We start from the raw sequence: 17,881 nt of genomic DNA on the forward strand, positions 1-17,881 counted from the left end.
TCTGTGCTAACAACACACATCCTTTGCCTATTTGTAAAGAGTAATTTACCTGAAGTCAGCCATATATCTCCAGCCCATCTGAATGTGGGCCAGCCATTGGATGAAAAGTCTGTGTATGTATTACCCCATTTCACCCGTATTAACATGCATCTGTATATGGACACATCACGATACTGACATCTGAATCACAGCTCTTTGCATTCACACATGGTTTTATAATGACCTCTTTATCTGGGCCAACAATTGTAATATGCAGATTAGCCAAGTGCCTCCCACTTTAAGAGTTCTATTGCAACAGTAAAGTCTATTAAATACTACTAAAAGTGTATTTTGTAGTATGAGTTTGGAACAAGTAAATGCATCCAGTTACATTTTGTGATTTTAGTAAAGTATGCTTTTCTTAAAATCACTTTCACACTTTGTAAAACTAAAATTTGAAATGCTGAGGTATGAGCTATGGTTTACAAAGTGTAAATTATATTCTGTAGAAAGAAGACATAAGTTAACAAATACTTAATTTGGCTTTCACTTCCTCGCGTATCTCTCTTGGCTCAGCAGCACCCAGTTAATGCAGTGTGATATCATACCTTATATTGCATGCAAACTAATAAAAACATGAAATCAAACATTCAATCGTGTAATCCCTCTGAGATGTTCTGGCATGTTTAATAAATACAGGCGCAGCTCTTTGGTATCCTTTATTATTTTTACATCAGACCGCGATGGACTTCTCAGTGTGTTCGACTTACAGCTGTTCTACCTGTGCTGGTCCGCACTTTGAAGCTGTAACTGAGAGACCGAGCGTTCAGAATGCCACGACATTTGGTTGAGATCAAAGCGTCTGCACTGTGGGGACGTATCGCATCAATAACTGGAGCTGGCAGCGGGGGAAGAGGTTGAATGGAAGCTGTTTTGTTGTTTGACGGCGGCTCATTGTTGTGGCATTCATCTCTTACTCTTCCAAGATGTTAGTCAAGTCAGTTTCCTGTCAGACTAAAAGTGTGAGTAGATGCTGTGATGTCTGATTGCTATGAGAAGGCCTTCTGCACAGAGTTAGCAGTGTCAGTTGTCCTTAGCAGAAGGTGGTTTACCTCTGCAACGAGTTCCAGGTAACAGATCATTACTGGGAGGTTTAAGAAGCAAAATCTCCTGACTGGTTTCCGCAATTGTGAGATGAGAAAATAGAGAGAGGATAATTTTGTCAAAGTGTGTGTCGTGTAAAGAGGTAGAAAAGGCTCGGCAGCTCTCACCGATCCTTTCACCATGCTCCCACTATCTCCCATCACTCCAAACTCTGCATGAGCCTCCGCAAACAAACGTGAACCAACCCCCTGACCAGCTCTAGCCCCTCGGTAGAATGTCAAGTCATCAGCTTTGAGGTTCATCCCCCGTCCAAAACGTCCTCGACCCCTTTTCTTCCTTGACATATCAGTCCTGTAGTCCATTGAATATGATCATTTTCCTCTCATGCAGCCTCAGATTCGGACAAAGGAAGGATTTGATTGCAATACTATCTCCTTTCCGGCCCTCACATACTTTCCATGTTTGAATTTCAATCCAGTTCCGGCCTTTTATCTCCAGGCCTCAATGTTCCTAAGTCAACTTCCTCTTGTCTCTCCGTCTCTGTCTCTTTACTTGTCTCAATTCAGTTCAAGTATGAAATTTTGGCACGGCGTCCGCAAGCCTCTGCCAATTTTCAAGCACCTGCCCTTTTCTTTTTCTCTCAGTAATACCTGGACCGGGAATCTTATTGCTCATTTTTAGTCAGCTAATGTCTGACCCTGGATAGCCTGTCTCCTCTCGATCGGCTGTCCATTTGGGTCCAGACAAGCATTAAGAAGGGTGTTTTGCAAGCAATAGGGTGTTGACCTCCAGTTTTCTGGTACCGTTCCCTTTTGAGATGACGCAGTAAAGTGAAGGGACCTCAGAGGCGTTGTGTGTAATTAGGCCGCACATGTTGAACTGAGATGGGATGCCATTTAGAGGCGTTGATCAGCAGACTGTTTTGTGAGGAGAGAAAAATAATGAGTTCATTGCAATAATCATCCATCTTGAGTCTTTTATTCATGATTAAGTCCATGAATCATTTGCGTTAGAACTAGAGGAACTGCCCAGAGTGAGATAACTTTACTTGATTCCAATGATTTTTGTTGTCTGTGTTGTCACAAAACAAGACAGAATATGAATTTTTTTTTTTTTTTGTTGAAAATCACAAGTCAGCAGGATGAATGTTTTTGATCACCCAACAGAATGGAAGCCTTATTAATATTGAATGTTTTGGAGGAGAAAAAACAGTTTTAAACAAAGATTTGCCACTTTTACTTTTAAAAATCTGTTGTAGGAAAGGGCATAATTCTTGAACAACTCCTTTTGAGTTTTGGACCTGATCTGAAATAAACCTGCAGAAAACCTACCCAAACTGAACTTGCAGGTGACAAGAACAAACACCAAATGCAAGGACAGTCCAGACCAGATCCGAACTTGACCCAAGTATAAACCCAGACAGGGAGAGAACACCAATACTGGCAGCAACATTTTCACCAGACCGGGTCTTGGTTACAAGGGACCAAATGGAGCCCTGAAGACCTCTATATATTGTGGTTTCACAAGCCCTGAAAAACCCAAGTCAGACAAATCCATCTTCTCTGTGACAACCCCCTCCCATCACACTGCCTTGTGGATTCTTCTTCAAGCTCTGGCGATAACATGTCACCCCATTAGCTTCTAAATGTCAAGCCACCTAATAGCACCATCCTGCTAAATACATCCATCATGATACATGGTCAACTACTGAAGACGCATCGTGAAGATTTATTGGGAAATAAATAAGAAGTCTTACACTTTCTGAGTTGAGTGTTAAAAACCTGCAAAGTACCCTTCACCCCTGGTTTTGAAACGTGGTGCAAAAATAAGGATTCATGAATAAATTCAATAATAATAGATTTGGATTAGTCGCAAGTATGTAAGTCTTCTTCATGAAGTCAAACTGATTATTATATTTTCATTCTTATTGTACTTTAACACCTGTCTGTGCATTGACTGCTACAGCAGTGCTCCTCCCACAACATAATAACTCCACCTTGTGGCCAAATAATAAAACACAAGTGTGGTGGTGGCATAAAAAAATACTAACTATTCATCTTTGTTTTGTGGCTGCTGTGTTCGTTGTAATGACTAAATAATTGTACATTTTAAATTCCACCATGCACTGAACAATAATGCAGAACATGTGGAGACATTTTTCCGTAAATGTGTTGGAGTTTGAAAAGCTATAGGGTGCTCAGAGATTGTAATAAGCGTTGCATTATGGTAAATGTAGGCACCAGTGTTTCCGGAGCTTGACCCATAGTCACCAAAAAGCCGGGTTATCTTTCCACCTCTGCTGTTTTGGATATAATACCTCTTTTGCAAGTCCTCCCAATCTTTGTGGAACTGCAATGCTCAGTTATCCTTCGACAGTTTTTCCTGAGTGAACCTGCTACATTCTTCTAACCTATTCTCATTTCTCGGTCTACAGGCTGGAGAGAAGCATTACCACCCTTCATGTGCCCGCTGTGCCCGCTGTGAGCAGATGTTTGGAGAGGGTGAAGAAATGTATCTGCAAGGTGAAAGCCGCCTTCGTATCTTTTATTTTAGCTTCAAACATTCAGAGCAGTTAGTGTAGCTCGTTCTGCCAAACCACAAAGCAGATGACACATGACAGTATATGTATTTGATGATAAGAAGCAGCAAATTTTCTACCAGTGACATCATTTTTTGATTTACTCTAATTTATTGATTTATTCTCTTCGCCCTTTTACTCCTTGTCCTGTTTCTATTTTATAAACCTACAATGCCTCATGGGTTCCTAATAAACTGGGTTGGCAGCTTGGTGGCTGAATCATACAACCACGTGTGCCTGAGTCACACTGAAACACTCAGAGATGTAATTTACTGCTGCTGCTGCGGCACCAGCTCAGTGGCAGTGCCTTGGGTGGCCAAGTTTCCTTCAACTTCTGACATTGAATTGACTTGTGACTTGATTTAGTGGTGAAAATAGCTCTCTTACTCCATAACCATAAAAGTTGCGACAATAGATGAGGAAATGAGTTATACATATACAGTATTTTATGGTCTTGACCGTTTCATTTAGAGGAAAAGAGAAACATTATTTTAAAAATATGTTCCTTTTTTTCTTTTAGCTTCACCACAGTGGTAATTTTGGTTCACCTGCTTTTACTTATTTTTATTTTTTTTGCCAATGCCACAATGTAAATTTGTTTTTTTGCAGCAAAACAAATAAATACAGAAATAGTGGTTTGAGCTAGCTAATTGAGTAGATTTCAGAAAAAACAAAATAATTGTTATTTGTTTCCATATCGTACTAAATAACCAATTTGGAGAGTAATTTGTGTAACACTAAAAGTCCACAGTACAGCTCTGTTTGGCTGGAGGTAAAGCGCCTCTTTGAGCTAAATGCTTACTCAGCATGTTAACAGGTCTCACAGTGTTGACACTAACAATGTAATATGCTGTAAAGCAAGACATGTTTAACATGTTCACCACTATTTGAATTATGTGTTAGTAAGTTAACATTTGCTAATTTACAGTGAACACAAAGTACGGCTCAGACTGATTACTTTTGTCGGTAAAATGGTGCTTAAAGGTGGTAAATGAAAAGTCAGGGTATGACCTTTATTATTTTATGTCTGAAAATATTTTCATAACAGTCCATGCAGTAGTTTCAGATTTCAGTCTGGACCAGACTGTTGCAGACTAACTTTTATGACACTCCAGAGCTGAGAGCTGCGAACAACAACATTCAAAAACAGATGGAACATGTTACAGTTGCTGTGTTTTTCACTGTGTCCTCAGGATCTTCTATCTGGCATCCTCCATGCAGACAAGCTGCTAAGCAGGAGGAGAGGAGTAAGGTGGGTGGAAGACATACCTGAATAAAGAAGAGATAAATCTCTTGACTACTCCACAGAGGCCAGTTTGATGCTGATACATTGAATAGCTGGATGGGATGTGGGTTTTTGGTTTATAGACCTGTGCAAGGCGAGGTGCAAAGCTGTGATTATAACAGAGTTAAGTCGGTTCATTTATTGGTTCCTGGACTTCCTGTAATCTCGTGATGAGCCCGAAACACCCCTTAAAAACCTGTTGAGATTCCCAGACCCCTGGTTAGATAGCTTAATGATGTAGACCACTTTCTTGTGGACTTAAGTGGTTAAGCAGGTCTATTGTTTGGTGCAGGAGAAGTCATGTACTGAAGTTTCTCACCAAAAAAAAAAGACACCTGCAATGACTGTGAGCTAAAACAGTATCGCTGTGGACCACAAAACCAAAACAATGATCTGAAACACAGTAAACAAGCTCAATGAAGCTCCATATATCTAAGTGCAACTGCAGACTAGAATTTAAAATTAAGTTCTGTGTAGTGATATGCTGACACATCACGTGTCCAATGACCACTGCAAAAAATTTAAATTGAAAAGTAATCGTAATCAAGACAATCTATTGTTCTTTGAATGGGAGTTAGAACTACAACAATTTTGGGCATTTTAATTCACCTTTTTAAACGTATAAAATAAATCAAATTTTTGTGGAATAAATTCTGTGTTATGTCCAAATAGCACCCTGTTATTACTGTCTGTCCACTTCGGTCTTTACTGGTGCTAAATGTGTTATCAAGTTGGTTGTAGCAAGTTCTTTGGAAGAGACCTCAAGACCACAATACTATATAGTTACTATGGAGAAGATGCAACTGACCAATCACAGTGAAACAGAGGCGGGGTTTAAATGACTTTAATGGATGGTTCAGCGCAAATAGAAAACATAATCTCTGTAATAGGAGTTTGCACAAAAATAATGTGTTCATAAATACAGTGGTAATAGCTCCTCATCAGCAGCAAAAAATGTCATTTATGAAAGCTTCTTTGGTTTTAGCATTGCATCAGCAGCCCTGCCGCTCCCATCCTCCTTCATCATCCTCACCCCTCTCCCTCCCAGAAGCAGGTCCGGATACAGCTCGATGATGTCCCTGAGCGGCAGGTCGGTGCGCCTGTGCGTCCTTGCAACCCCCAAAATCCCACTCCACCCCCCCTCCCTCCACAATCATCTGCTGCATGGGTTGATCATAACTGTTTGACACCGTATAGTGCTGTCGTCGCTTCATGTTTTGAGGCAGCCACACCCACTGGACATCTAATATAAAGACACAGTGCTGAGCGCCGTCTGATGTCTGCTGCGATGCAGGGCTGACATATGTGAGCGGTCAGTGACTGATGATGCTTATGATCAGTCTGCGCATGTGCACTGATGGGTTAATGAGCAAGTAGAGGTGGCTGATGTGGCAGCAGTCGCTGTAGAGGGTAACGCTCGCACAGCTTGAACAGACAGAGTGGACATACCTGACGTTTCAAGATAATTCCGCAAGATGATGAAGCACAAACTGTAAAAACAACCATTGTTATCCTTCTTCAAACCTTTAATCACTCCTAAAAGGGAAAGTTCACTCTGTCTTTCAGTTTATGTGCTTTAACAACAATTGATTGATGCTGATCGGCATCACCAGCGAAGCCTAAATTATAGAGCCACTGTACTCTGTGTGTGGGATACACTACTCATGTGCTGTTTGAACGTAAAGAAATTAGGATGTCTTGTGTTGCTTGTGTTGAAAAAAAAATTTGAAAATCCAAAAATTATGAAAGACATCCAAGCAAAGCACATTCTTCTGTGAGATTTACAACATGTTGGTATCCCATGAGGACTCTTGAATGTTTAAAAATAATATTTAGCTATTCTATTGGATATAGTAATTGTGATGCAATCAAAGTAGGTAGTCAGATAACATATGACCACAAAATCCATCTAAGGAGGAGGTTGGGGTGGATGGATGGGTCAACAAAACATTCATTTGTTTATTTGCTATTTTAAAACCACAGTCAATGGCTGTATTTAATATCGTGTACCTCCGTTAGTACACTTGCATTTAGTCCACTTGTGTAGTTTCAACAGGGCAGAGTGGTCTCAAATAGCACACTGTCATTCTGTTCTTCCCATAATTAGAGGCAACATTTGAATGCATCACCTGCAACCATATCTGACATATGTATTTGGCGAACTTATCTAAATATGAATGTGTGTTCGTGCTCTCTCTTACATGCACACAATAAACAAACCGATGGCTTCTATCCAGCAGTATAGTGGTGCTTCGGGAAAAATAGCTTTGTGTGGACAAATTGTATTTGTATTGTTCTGAATTCTGCAACCGCAGCAGCTCAGCCGCTGCAATTAGAAAAAAAGGTTGGTGGTCTCTCCCGTTGCTGCGACACAGCCATGGTGGCCACCGCTGAGTATGGAAAGTGTCCATTGTTTAATCCTTAATTTGTCGACCATTTTGAGTGCACCATAATACACTGCATTTTTCCAAACTTGACAGTTGGAATGCAGTCAAAAATAATAACTGTAAGTATACAAGTATGTGATTTGAGACACAACAAATATTTATTTTAAAGGGATACTTTTCCAACTTTCGACCTGCTTTGTATCATCACAATGTGGGTAGTGAATTAACCGCGTGATTATTATTGTAACTATTACAACAAATGACATCTAACCTTAATAAAGTACTTACTTTAGGTCCATCTACAATTTGAACCTCACCATGTTTTTGCATAAACCTAACCAGATATTTACCACAGCCTTGTTACACTGTAAATGGGTTAGTTATTTACTTTTAACCTTTTAATAGTTTATCTGCCGCCCACTGCCTGCTGCCTCCTTTGACTCGTATCACAGGGTAGAGATAAATCATAATATAGTTGTTTAGGTTGGAGGACTTACAGTATACTGAGTGTGCAGGTCATTCTCATCATACATGTAAAGAGAGTTCCAGCACTCTGTCATGACCAGTGTTCTGTTATTAGTCTCCTCCAGTTCTGACCTTTTCACCGCGACAAAAAGTCAATAAGAAGTGACTTCCACCTACTGAGTGTCTTTAAATTGAACTCTATAGAACTCTCAATAATTTATATTTGGTGCAATTTATTTCACATCTAAACTCCCTTTGAATTTAACACACAGAAAACAGATATCAAAGTAATCATCTAATTCTCTGAAAGAAAGATGAAGATATAGTGTAAGTCTAGAGTCTGAGGGTAATTTCAATTGAATTAGTTATTAGTTTGTGATTAGTTTGGATTCTTTTTAGAAGTAATATAACCCTTGCCAGGTGTAGAATTTGAAAATGCTTTTATTTGTTTTATATCACTGCAAATGTGACCTCTGGTTTTTTTTGTTGGTGGGACACAATAAGCTACTTTTAGGAAGTCACCTTTGGCTCTGGGAAATTGTGATGGGTGTTTTTCACTGTTTCGACACTATAGACAAATCAATGAATAAAAAGAAACAAAAATCATGAAGGAATTCATACATTAATAATATATTATTCTGTCGTTGCTGCAGTAACAGGTTGAAAATGCATCCACTATTGTGATAACTGTAGGATTCATGTGCTTCAATGACGAGTGTACATGCATCTTTGAGGAAAGGCTAATGTGTTTCTCTAAAGGAAAAGCACAGGGCAGTTTTTAATAAAAACAGTAAAATATCGTAATCTACATCTTACGAAGCATGAGCTTTAATGGATGACAATAAATATATGTGGCATCGTTGGATGGCCACCATTCTCAGCCTCCCATCATCCAGTCTCTTTAAACAATATATTGATTCATTTGTTGTGTGTGTTCCAGGCGACCCGGACTTCATCTGAGAGCATCACTTCAGTCCCAGCATCCAGCGCCTCAGGCTCTCCCAGCAGAGTCATCTACGTAAGGAGTGCACCACCTCTGCTCACCACCAGTGGGCAGTAGCTGAATGTATACAACGTATACAAATGATGTGTAGTGGTTATTTTATACATCTGAACTGAAGAGAACATGTGATGGATAAATAACAGTTTTGTCTTCTCTTTGCTGCCAGGCCAAACTAGGAGAGGAAATGCTGGACTACAAGGACCTGGCAGCCCTTCCAAAGACCAAGGCCATCTACAACATAGACCGGCCTGACATGCTGTCCTACTCTCCCTACATCAGCTACCCATCTGAGGAGAGACACTACGGAGAGGTATAGCAGCCTGTCTCAGCTGTCTTTCTTTAACTTTATATTTCTCTAATCCAGTGGAGGAAATTAACTCCCTTTACTCTCATTCTGTATCTGTATGATATAGCTATCATCAGCCCCTTTTACATTCCAGAGGGAAATTTAATATAAAGTTGATGTATACTGTAGTAAATTAAGGGTACTCAGTTTTACAGCATGAGGTGCCATGAAAAAAAGGTCAGAGATTGTTCCTGTCGCACCCTTTATCAATATCAGCACCTGTTTTGCAGGCGTTTTTGTGACCACTGTGCACATTTGCAATTTCACTGTGGAGAGCACACATTTAATTTTGTGTCAAATTCCAGAAATTGGCAACGAAGACCGTTTGAATGCTTCAGAAAGCCTAGAGCACTGAAGCATTAAACTGGGAGAGGTGCTTTGAATGCCATTTTTTTTTTTAAATTAGTTTGTTTTACATAAACTTCCATTTTATGATAAAAAAAAATTTGGATGAAGGTCCTCTAAATTTCTTTATTGAAAGAATTGACACTGGCCTGGGCAGCAAACAAGTTTTTACAGATAAAAAGCAAACTACGTTATGTAATGGTAATATACAGTACCTTTGGTGTTTCTGTAACAGATATTATTTGTCAAGTTTTGTTTTGCTTCTTAGAATATGTACAGCCTCTATTCTAATTTGACTTAACAGTATGTGGGGGAAACTGGTGTGATCAATTAAATAATGATTTTCTTTGAGTAGAGTTAATTTGTTTTTCAGGGTTCACTACTTTTCTGTACACACCAATGACAGAACAGAATTTGAATTAGCAAACCTCCTTTTCCAGCTTCTCCCTTGTCATGTTCTGTTTTTTTGGTTGTTTTTTTTTCATTTTTCATCTTGCGTCATCCTCCCTCACTCTGTACTAAGTTCACTCCTCAGCGCTATGCTTGCTTGTCTCTCACCAGCTCATCCATTCCTCTGCAGTGCCGTCGCAGTCTGACCGCCCTGAGCATGTAAACTGAACTGTGTACTTTAGACACTCTTCATTAATTTCATCCACCCTTCAGGAATGTCCTCACAGTGGACGTCATTACATTACATTACATTACATTTCATTTCATTTAGCTGACGCTTTTATCCAAAGCGACTTACAATAAGTGCATTTCAACCATGAGGGTACAAAACCCAGAACAACAGGAATCAAGAAAATACAGTTTCTTCAAGAAAGCCAAACTACAAAGTGCTATCAGTAAGTGCCATTTTAAGTGCTACTAAAGTTCTACTGTTCAAGGTAAAGTCGGAAGAGGTGTGTTTTTAGTTTGCGGCGGAAGATGTACAGAGTTTCCGCTGTCCTGATGTCGGTGGGGAGCTCATTCCACCATTTAGGAGCCAGGACAGCAAACAGTCGTGATTTTGTAGAGTGTTTAGCTCAGTGAGGAGCAACAAGCCGATTGGTAGAAGCAGAGTGGAGGGAGCGGGCAGAGGTCGGATGGCGCTAACAGGTAGACCTGCCAGGAGGGAGTTACAGTAGTCCAGACGTGAGATGACCAGATCCTGGACCAGAGCCTGGACCAAAACCTGGACCAGAACCTGCGCCGCCTTCTGAGTGAGAAGAGGACGTATTCTCCTGATGTTGTGCAGCATGTATCTACAGGAACGCGTCGTTGCAGCGATGTTGGCAGAAAGAGAGAGTTGACTGTCGAGTGTCACGCCGAGGTTCCTAACAGTCAGGGTCGGGGATAACACAGAGTTGTCCAAGGTAGTCGTCAGGTTGAGGGTGGGAGAGTCTTTCCCCGGAAGGAAGAGCAGTTCGGTCTTGTCGAGGTTGATTTTCAGGTGGTGTGAGGACATCCACTGAGATGTCAGTCAGACAGGCAGAGATTCACGCTGCTACCTGTGTTTCAGATCGGGGAAAAGAGAGGATCAGTTGGGTGTCATCAGCATAGCTGTGGTAGGAAAAGCCGTGCGAGTGAATGACAGAGCCGAGAGAGTCGGTGTACAGAGAGAAGAGGAGGGGACCCATGATGGAGCCTTGAGGGACACCAGTAGTGAGAGGACAAGGTTCAGACACAGATCCTCTCCAAGTTACCCGGTAGGTGAGGTCGTTGAGGTAGGATGAGAACAGGGAGAGAGCAGAGCCTGAGACACCGAGGTCCTGAAGGGAGGAAAGAAGGATCTGATGGTTCACTGTGTCAAATGCAGCAGAAGGTCTAGAAGGATCAGGACAGAGGAGAGAGAGGCTGCTCTAGCAGTGTGAAGCTGCTCAGAGGCAGCAAGGAGGGCAGTCTCTGTTGAGTGGCCTGCCTTGAAACCAGACTGGTGAGGGTCAAGAAGGTTATTATGGTGGAGATAGGAGGAGAGTTGGTTAAAGATAGCTCATTTGAGAGTTTTGGAAAGAAAGGGAAGAAGAGAGACAGGTCTGTAGTTGTTTACATCAGCCGGGTTGAGAGTGAGTTTCTTCAGGAGAGGGTTCACTCTTGCCCCCTTCAGAGAGTTCGGAAAGCAGCCAGTTGACAAAGAAGTGTTGATGAGATGGGTGAGAAAAGGACATGGAATGATCATTCACAGTGCTGGATGGTTAACTCATACCCTCACATATGAGTTCGTCCTAATCACTGGCTTTCTCCCCGTCTTCATTTGCAGTCCCCCCAGCTGCTTTCTCCTACTCCTACTGAGGTAGTATGATGCACTGTGTCTCACTGTGGATGTCATACACTCCTCACTATAACATGTCTTCCTGTGTGTGTTCCCGTGTGTGTCTGTGTGTCTGGGCACAAACAAGCTGCATTACTATTAATATTACTTGGCTTTTTTAGGGGAATAAAAAGCTTTGAAATGTTTGATATTGTATGGTTTAATAGTTCATACAGATGATATGATCATATACTCAAGGAATAGATCTGGATTATTTTAACTTGGGTCTCATTCATAGTTTTGGCCATCATTTATGTCAGATATGATACCATTACACTTACCAAAGAAATAGCAAAAATCTAGGAACATGATGACATTCCTCCAACAAAGCCCAGGGCGAGAAACATGACCAGGTTAACAGCCAGATGATCTAAATAACTTTATTTGGAGGCATAACCCAGAATAAAAGTACACGCCAAATGTCAATTAAAGTCCCTCTTTGCATAGAAAAATGGATTGTGCACATAATCGCAGTACACCACAGTAGGTCAACATTAAACCAAAGATGGATTATGAGATAATTGAAATAATATTACTAATAGGAATGATGGCCAAAACCCGTCACGTAAGTGAATTATTATTTTCATGCAAATGTAAAAATAAATCCTATATTTTTTTCCTTTAATATAGTTTATGCCAATTACTCCTGTGAATTCCAAGTACAGACTGTCGAACAAATGAAACCAAAATAACCCGAATGCATAAATACTAGAGGCAGGTGAATGTAAATTGGGAAAAAAACTGACTGTTAAAATAATCAGAATTCGCCAAACTAGATTCAGCAGAATAGCCTTAAAACTTCCGTCTAAGTATAGTAATAAGACCTTTTGTCATTATTAAGCAACATTTTCAATCAAAAAGTTGTGAAAAATGAGTTTTGATGTTGAGAAGTGACGTTAAAAGCCCACTGCTGATTGTATATCACGGATTTGGAACATGTCTTTTTCCATTGATTTTCAAATGGCACATACTTAATATTAAAGTCACTTCAAAAACCTTCAAAACTGTTTTTCTCCATTGGTTGGGCCATGTTTTGAATCAGTCAGATTTGCTCTTGGACAAAGCAACAAGCATATTTATATTGTATTTACTGGTGTTTTATTTTATTTGTATACACTGTACATTTTTGTAATTATTTTTTTTATGACGTCTATTTTATTCTGTCATTTTTTTTTTAATTGTTTTTACCCTGTATCTTCCTAATCCATGCTGCTGTTAACAGTTGCTGTTAAAAAATTGCTCCTTGAGGGTTTAGTAAAGTCTATCTATCTATCTATCTATCTATCTATCTATCTATCTATCTATCTATCTATCTATCTATCTATCTATCTATCTATCTATCTATCTATCTATCTATCTATCTATCTATCTATCTATCTATCTATCTATCTATCTATCTATCTATCCATTTCCCATGAAACTGGTGTTATCTTTGTGTCTTCTGAGATCCTTTATGTGCCTCATTAAGAATATGCCAGAGATGGAGTCTAGCCTACATTCCTGTCTGATATTGTAATAAAGGACTGAATCAGAAGAATGCTGACTTTCTATTTGATCTTTATGTGTTTGTGTATCCAGGGTGATGGGGAGAAGTCACCCCGTCAGCGGAGGCCCTCCAGTCCCAGCTCCAACAGCTCCCTGGGGGGCTACGGACGATACACCCCATCCCGTTCACCCCCCAACTACAGCCGACCAGGTATCAGCCAGACTCCACAATTCATATCCTACTTTTGCCTTGAACATTTTTATTGAATTTGTGAAAGGATAATATTACCTACAAATGATGTTCCATTACATGGGTACTCTTTGACATTATTCCTTCTCAGTGACTAATAGGGAACAAGACGGTGGGAAAAATGGAGCACTGTGCTATTCAGGAGAAAACATCTGCTGCAAACCTCCCAAATGATTAATGATTCATCACTTTCCTATATTTTGAAAAGATTCCCCACTGGTCACCATACAAACCACAAATTGAATGACATTCTCCGCCCTGGAGATACAATTTTGCAACCCATTTATTACACTGTCATCCCATTAGGTGACCTGACATCTCCTGGTAGATAGTGGGACATCACTGCTTAACAAGAAACAAAGTAGAATTCACAGTGATGAATTGTAGTATTGTTAAATGGAGTGTGAAACAATCCAAGCATTTTAAAGACATTTAAAATGCATTTTGCTGGCTAACAATTTGCCGTTATTTGGAGTATATATTAAAAAAGAAAACGACAGCTAAACTTAATCTCATTTTTGATAATATAATGCAACTTTGGCCAGGCTCTTGAATAAAATTCAACAATGTAAAAATATTCCATAACAAGTAAAATAACTGCTTCCATTGTATGAAATTGAAATACTCAAGTATAGTACAAGTACCTCAAATTTGCAGGGGACAGTCCTACAACAAGGTCTACACTTGTTCACACCCATAATTTCACAGTGGATCATTAAGATCAATATTTAAGGCATCACTGTATGCAGTCGACCTTTTAAAACGATCCAAATTTATTTCCACGGATTTATTCTATTCCCCCTTTTTATGCCAATTTGCAAAAAGATTTTAGGCAATTAAAAAAACTCAAAACCTTCATAATTTCATCCATGTCTCCTGTGATCTGATTGGACATCCAGGACCAGAGGTATACCTTGGCGGTCGATACAGCAGCCAAGCCCGTGATTCCAGTTCTCTCACTTTGCCCCCAACCCTCATGGGGGGTGTGAAGTACCCCTCCACCTGGGCCAGTGACTCGTCCTCCCTCCCTGTGTACAATTCTGGTGGGGCTGAAGGGACTGGTGGTGGTGGTGGTGGTGGTGGTGGTAGCAGCGGCGGCATGTACTCACCCACACCAACAGGTGTCAGTGCAGGCTTGTCTTTACAGCTAAACCCCACCACCCTGGCCATGCTGCAGCAGCACAACTACATCCCTTACTTCAGAGGTATCAATGCACGCTTTGGACCAAGACTTGGTCCAATACAGACTATGGACAAGTTGCTGGAATCATTGCTGATGTTTAACCTCAGAAAAATCAGCCTTAAACTGTTTCAAGAACTACCAAAAAGCTCAAATTTGAAAAGCTATTCAAAGTGTCCCAAAAATAGGGCTGCCAAGGTGTTCCCTAGGCAGAGGGATACCATGGCAACCATGAATTTTGGATCAAAAACATCAATCTTTATTTCTTGAAAACATGTAGCAACACGGTTTTCAGTCCAGCAGCAACAAGCCAGTCCACTGTCTATTTGACTGAGATCAAAGGTCCTACAGAATGGAGTGCTGTGATACAAACACGGAATTGACCTCACTTGGCATGGGCTGTGGTTAAGCACCAAATTAAACGTGTTGGAAAATCTCACTCTGGGTCTTTGGGTCTCTCTGGGTTCCCCATAGACTCATGAGCCGTAATGGGAAACAGAACGTCAGTCCTTGTGTGCGCTGCATACTGTCTATAACCTCTGTTTGATCACTCGTGAAGGTCTATTTTCATTTAGTCTTCAACTAAAGCCATGAAACTGCTAATGCTATTCACGATATCACACATTCCTGAAGTCAACATCACAAACCGGATCTATACACATTCCCCTTGCACGCTGTAAGCCCCGCCAAAAGGCTTGTCCAACCAGCTCCCTTTGCTTCATCTTCTCCCCATTCCCTGATCTCCCTCACCCCTCAGGGTTCAAACAGGACCCTGTACCTGACCCTAAAGCTAGGACATCCCTGCATCTCAGTTTACCTCCTCCTAACGGTAAAGATCACAGCAGTTTTACTCTTTTCTGTGTCTCCCCTTCCCCTAGTGGAATGGTTAGCAGGTTTTGTGATGTTGTTGTCCGGTATCGTGGTGTTGTTGGGTTTCATGGGGTGCATCAAGGTACATTCGTAGGACCACTAAGTTTTCCCATTCTGCTTGCCCTGTTCACTTGTGTCTGTGGGCGTGGATGTTGTTGTGCATGGTTTAACTTGTTGTAGACTTGATTGTGACCCTGAAACATTTGGCATTTTCTTTTAAAAGGAAGGTTAAGGGGTGATTTTATGCTTGCGCTTGTTTTTTTTCCAATTGTTGACCCAATTGTTTGCCTGCCACTGACCTCTTATCTACCCTGTTGTTTTCCCTGACTGATCCCTTGTTCAGTGTCACTTGTCAGACTTTATCCTTTGGTGTTCATCCGCCTTTATGCTCAATACGAATTTGGAAGGGACGGCCGGTGTTGTGTTCTGATGACTGATAAAAAAAAAGGTGCAGTAAAGACAGTTGGGTGAGAAGCATTTGTTAAACCTACTGTCTTTAACAAAAATGAATAATGCCAAGTAAGTACAGAACATTTTTGTCAAAATTTCAGTGAAAGCATTTCTGGTATTTAAGCCATGTGTAAATGTTATCAGTCTGTTAAGAGCTGTTAAGAAAATGCCATGACATAGTTTAAAGGAAACTACAGTTCATTCCTACTTGCATTCCAAGTCCAAACCTGCTGCCATCAGTTCAGTAATTAAAATGTAAAATCTAATCTTAATTCCATTAAGAGTTAAACAAAAATTGCCCAAAAACGTGATGAACTTTCAGACTATCAGGTCAGTAAAATGTATTTGGAAAAGAAAATGAAGTTAGATAGTTAAATTATCTCCCGAACTGCTTGTTATAAACATCCATCAGTGTTCACCACTCGACTTCCCGCTTCCATCAGGTTCTACTGTATCTCCTCTAGTTAGGAACTTTAGCATTCGGCCTCCTGGTAAAGTGATCAATTTAATTTAATTTAGTTAAACTGCAGGCTTGTTAGCTAGTTAAAACTTGTGTGACTGTCAACTTGTGTTTGTTGCCTCATTATACATTTAGTGATTTTGTCCCATTCCATAAGCTTATCCTTTACTGTCATTGCCGACACATGGCTATATTCTTCCTTAGATTTTGTTCTTGTGTTGTATTTGTCTGTTGCACAGAGGGCAATTTGAGGCTGGTTGCCAGGTGTAGTGGAGCCTAGAGATTCTTGTTTGTATTTATGCAACAGGTTCATGTTTTAATGAGCTATGAGGTTTCCTCACAGACATTACTGTGTGTACTTACTGTAAGCAACACTCTGGTTGTTCAGATCTTTTGGCCAATGATGGAGGTTGAAGAAGAGTTGAGAAAGGGCCTTCCAAGGATGAATAATGCATGCTTATGTTTTCATCCCCCTAAATCCTTGTTAATGGTCCCAAAACCATCTCCTAAATCCTGTTGTTGTGCTATTGGTTTTTGATTAATGAATGGTTTCACCGTTGTGTAATCTGCTCAGATAAATGGTAATGCATCTCCTCCCGAACTCCCTTAGCCTCCTGTCTTAGCTCCAGATGTTTGTATGGAAGATCTGGCCTACATTTAGACCTGCACTAACAGTACTCTGGTGTGTATGTGTGTTTATGGGCATGTGTGTGTGACAGTGAACGAGATCACTCCGACTTGCACGGCACTGCTGTGCGTGTCAGTGATCTCATCCACTTGCATCCAGATCGCTGCCGATGATCCCTCTCTGTCTGAGGGGAGAAGAGTGTGTTTTATCAGCTAACACTCTCTCTCGTGCACACACACACTCTCGGTCTGTCTCGCTCTGTTTCTTCCTCAAAGCTCTGAATGTAGAGTGTTTATAAGTTTTGGCATCGAGGGTGTCAATGACTCCATCACCCAGCCTGCCTGTGATGCAACACAACGGAGTGAACCCTGCATTTGATCATAGACACACAACACACACATACATGCAGTCAGCAAAATTGGCCTTTATGCTACATTCTTACACTTAATACTTAGAAAACAGACATGCAAATGTACAGATAAGATGCAAGTCGTACGGCAACGTCAACAGTTAGAGTTAAACCAATATAGTAATCCTCAGAGATATGCTCATAAGTGATGAGAGCAAAGTCTTAGAGATCATCCATCCCCCCTCAGGTAAATCATCGTTGTTTGTGCTGGTGCTAATGCGAACAAGTTCGGTGTTAAAACACTTGAAAGAATTTGTCCCTAAAGTTAAATTGGAAATAAGTGTAGAGTACAGTTTTTGGGGGAATCCTTTATAATTCAAATGAGGAGCTCTGTTTCCAGGAATGGTGTAGGACTGAAAACTGGCTC

At 40.6% G+C, this 17,881-nt stretch overlaps 1 protein-coding gene across 8 annotated transcripts in view; it reads left to right on the forward strand.

The window, feature by feature from the left end:
• ablim2 (actin binding LIM protein family, member 2) overlaps positions 1 to 17,881 on the forward strand; it is a 103,325-nt gene that overhangs the window by 63,269 nt on the left and 22,175 nt on the right. For 4 of the 8 annotated variants that reach the window (XM_069159096.1, XM_069159098.1, XM_069159095.1 and 1 more), the window contains exons 7-13: positions 3,518 to 3,605; positions 4,855 to 4,913; positions 5,932 to 6,036; positions 8,739 to 8,816; positions 8,968 to 9,111; positions 13,361 to 13,478; positions 14,417 to 14,722. In XM_069159096.1, the coding sequence (XP_069015197.1) occupies positions 3,518 to 3,605; positions 4,855 to 4,913; positions 5,932 to 6,036; positions 8,739 to 8,816; positions 8,968 to 9,111; positions 13,361 to 13,478; positions 14,417 to 14,722 (898 nt within the window). Of the gene's footprint in view, positions 1 to 3,517; positions 3,606 to 4,854; positions 4,914 to 5,931; positions 6,037 to 8,738; positions 8,817 to 8,967; positions 9,112 to 13,360; positions 13,479 to 14,416; positions 14,723 to 15,454; positions 15,527 to 17,881 lie in introns of all 8 variants that reach the window. The other 4 variants (XM_069159102.1, XM_069159099.1, XM_069159101.1 and 1 more) reach the window with 4 other exon arrangements.

The sequence above is a fragment of the Embiotoca jacksoni genome, unplaced genomic scaffold (assembly GCF_022577435.1).
Source record: "Embiotoca jacksoni isolate LCO1_2020_lvr unplaced genomic scaffold, fEmbJac1.0.p SCAF_24, whole genome shotgun sequence".
NCBI lineage: Eukaryota > Metazoa > Chordata > Actinopteri > Embiotocidae > Embiotoca > Embiotoca jacksoni.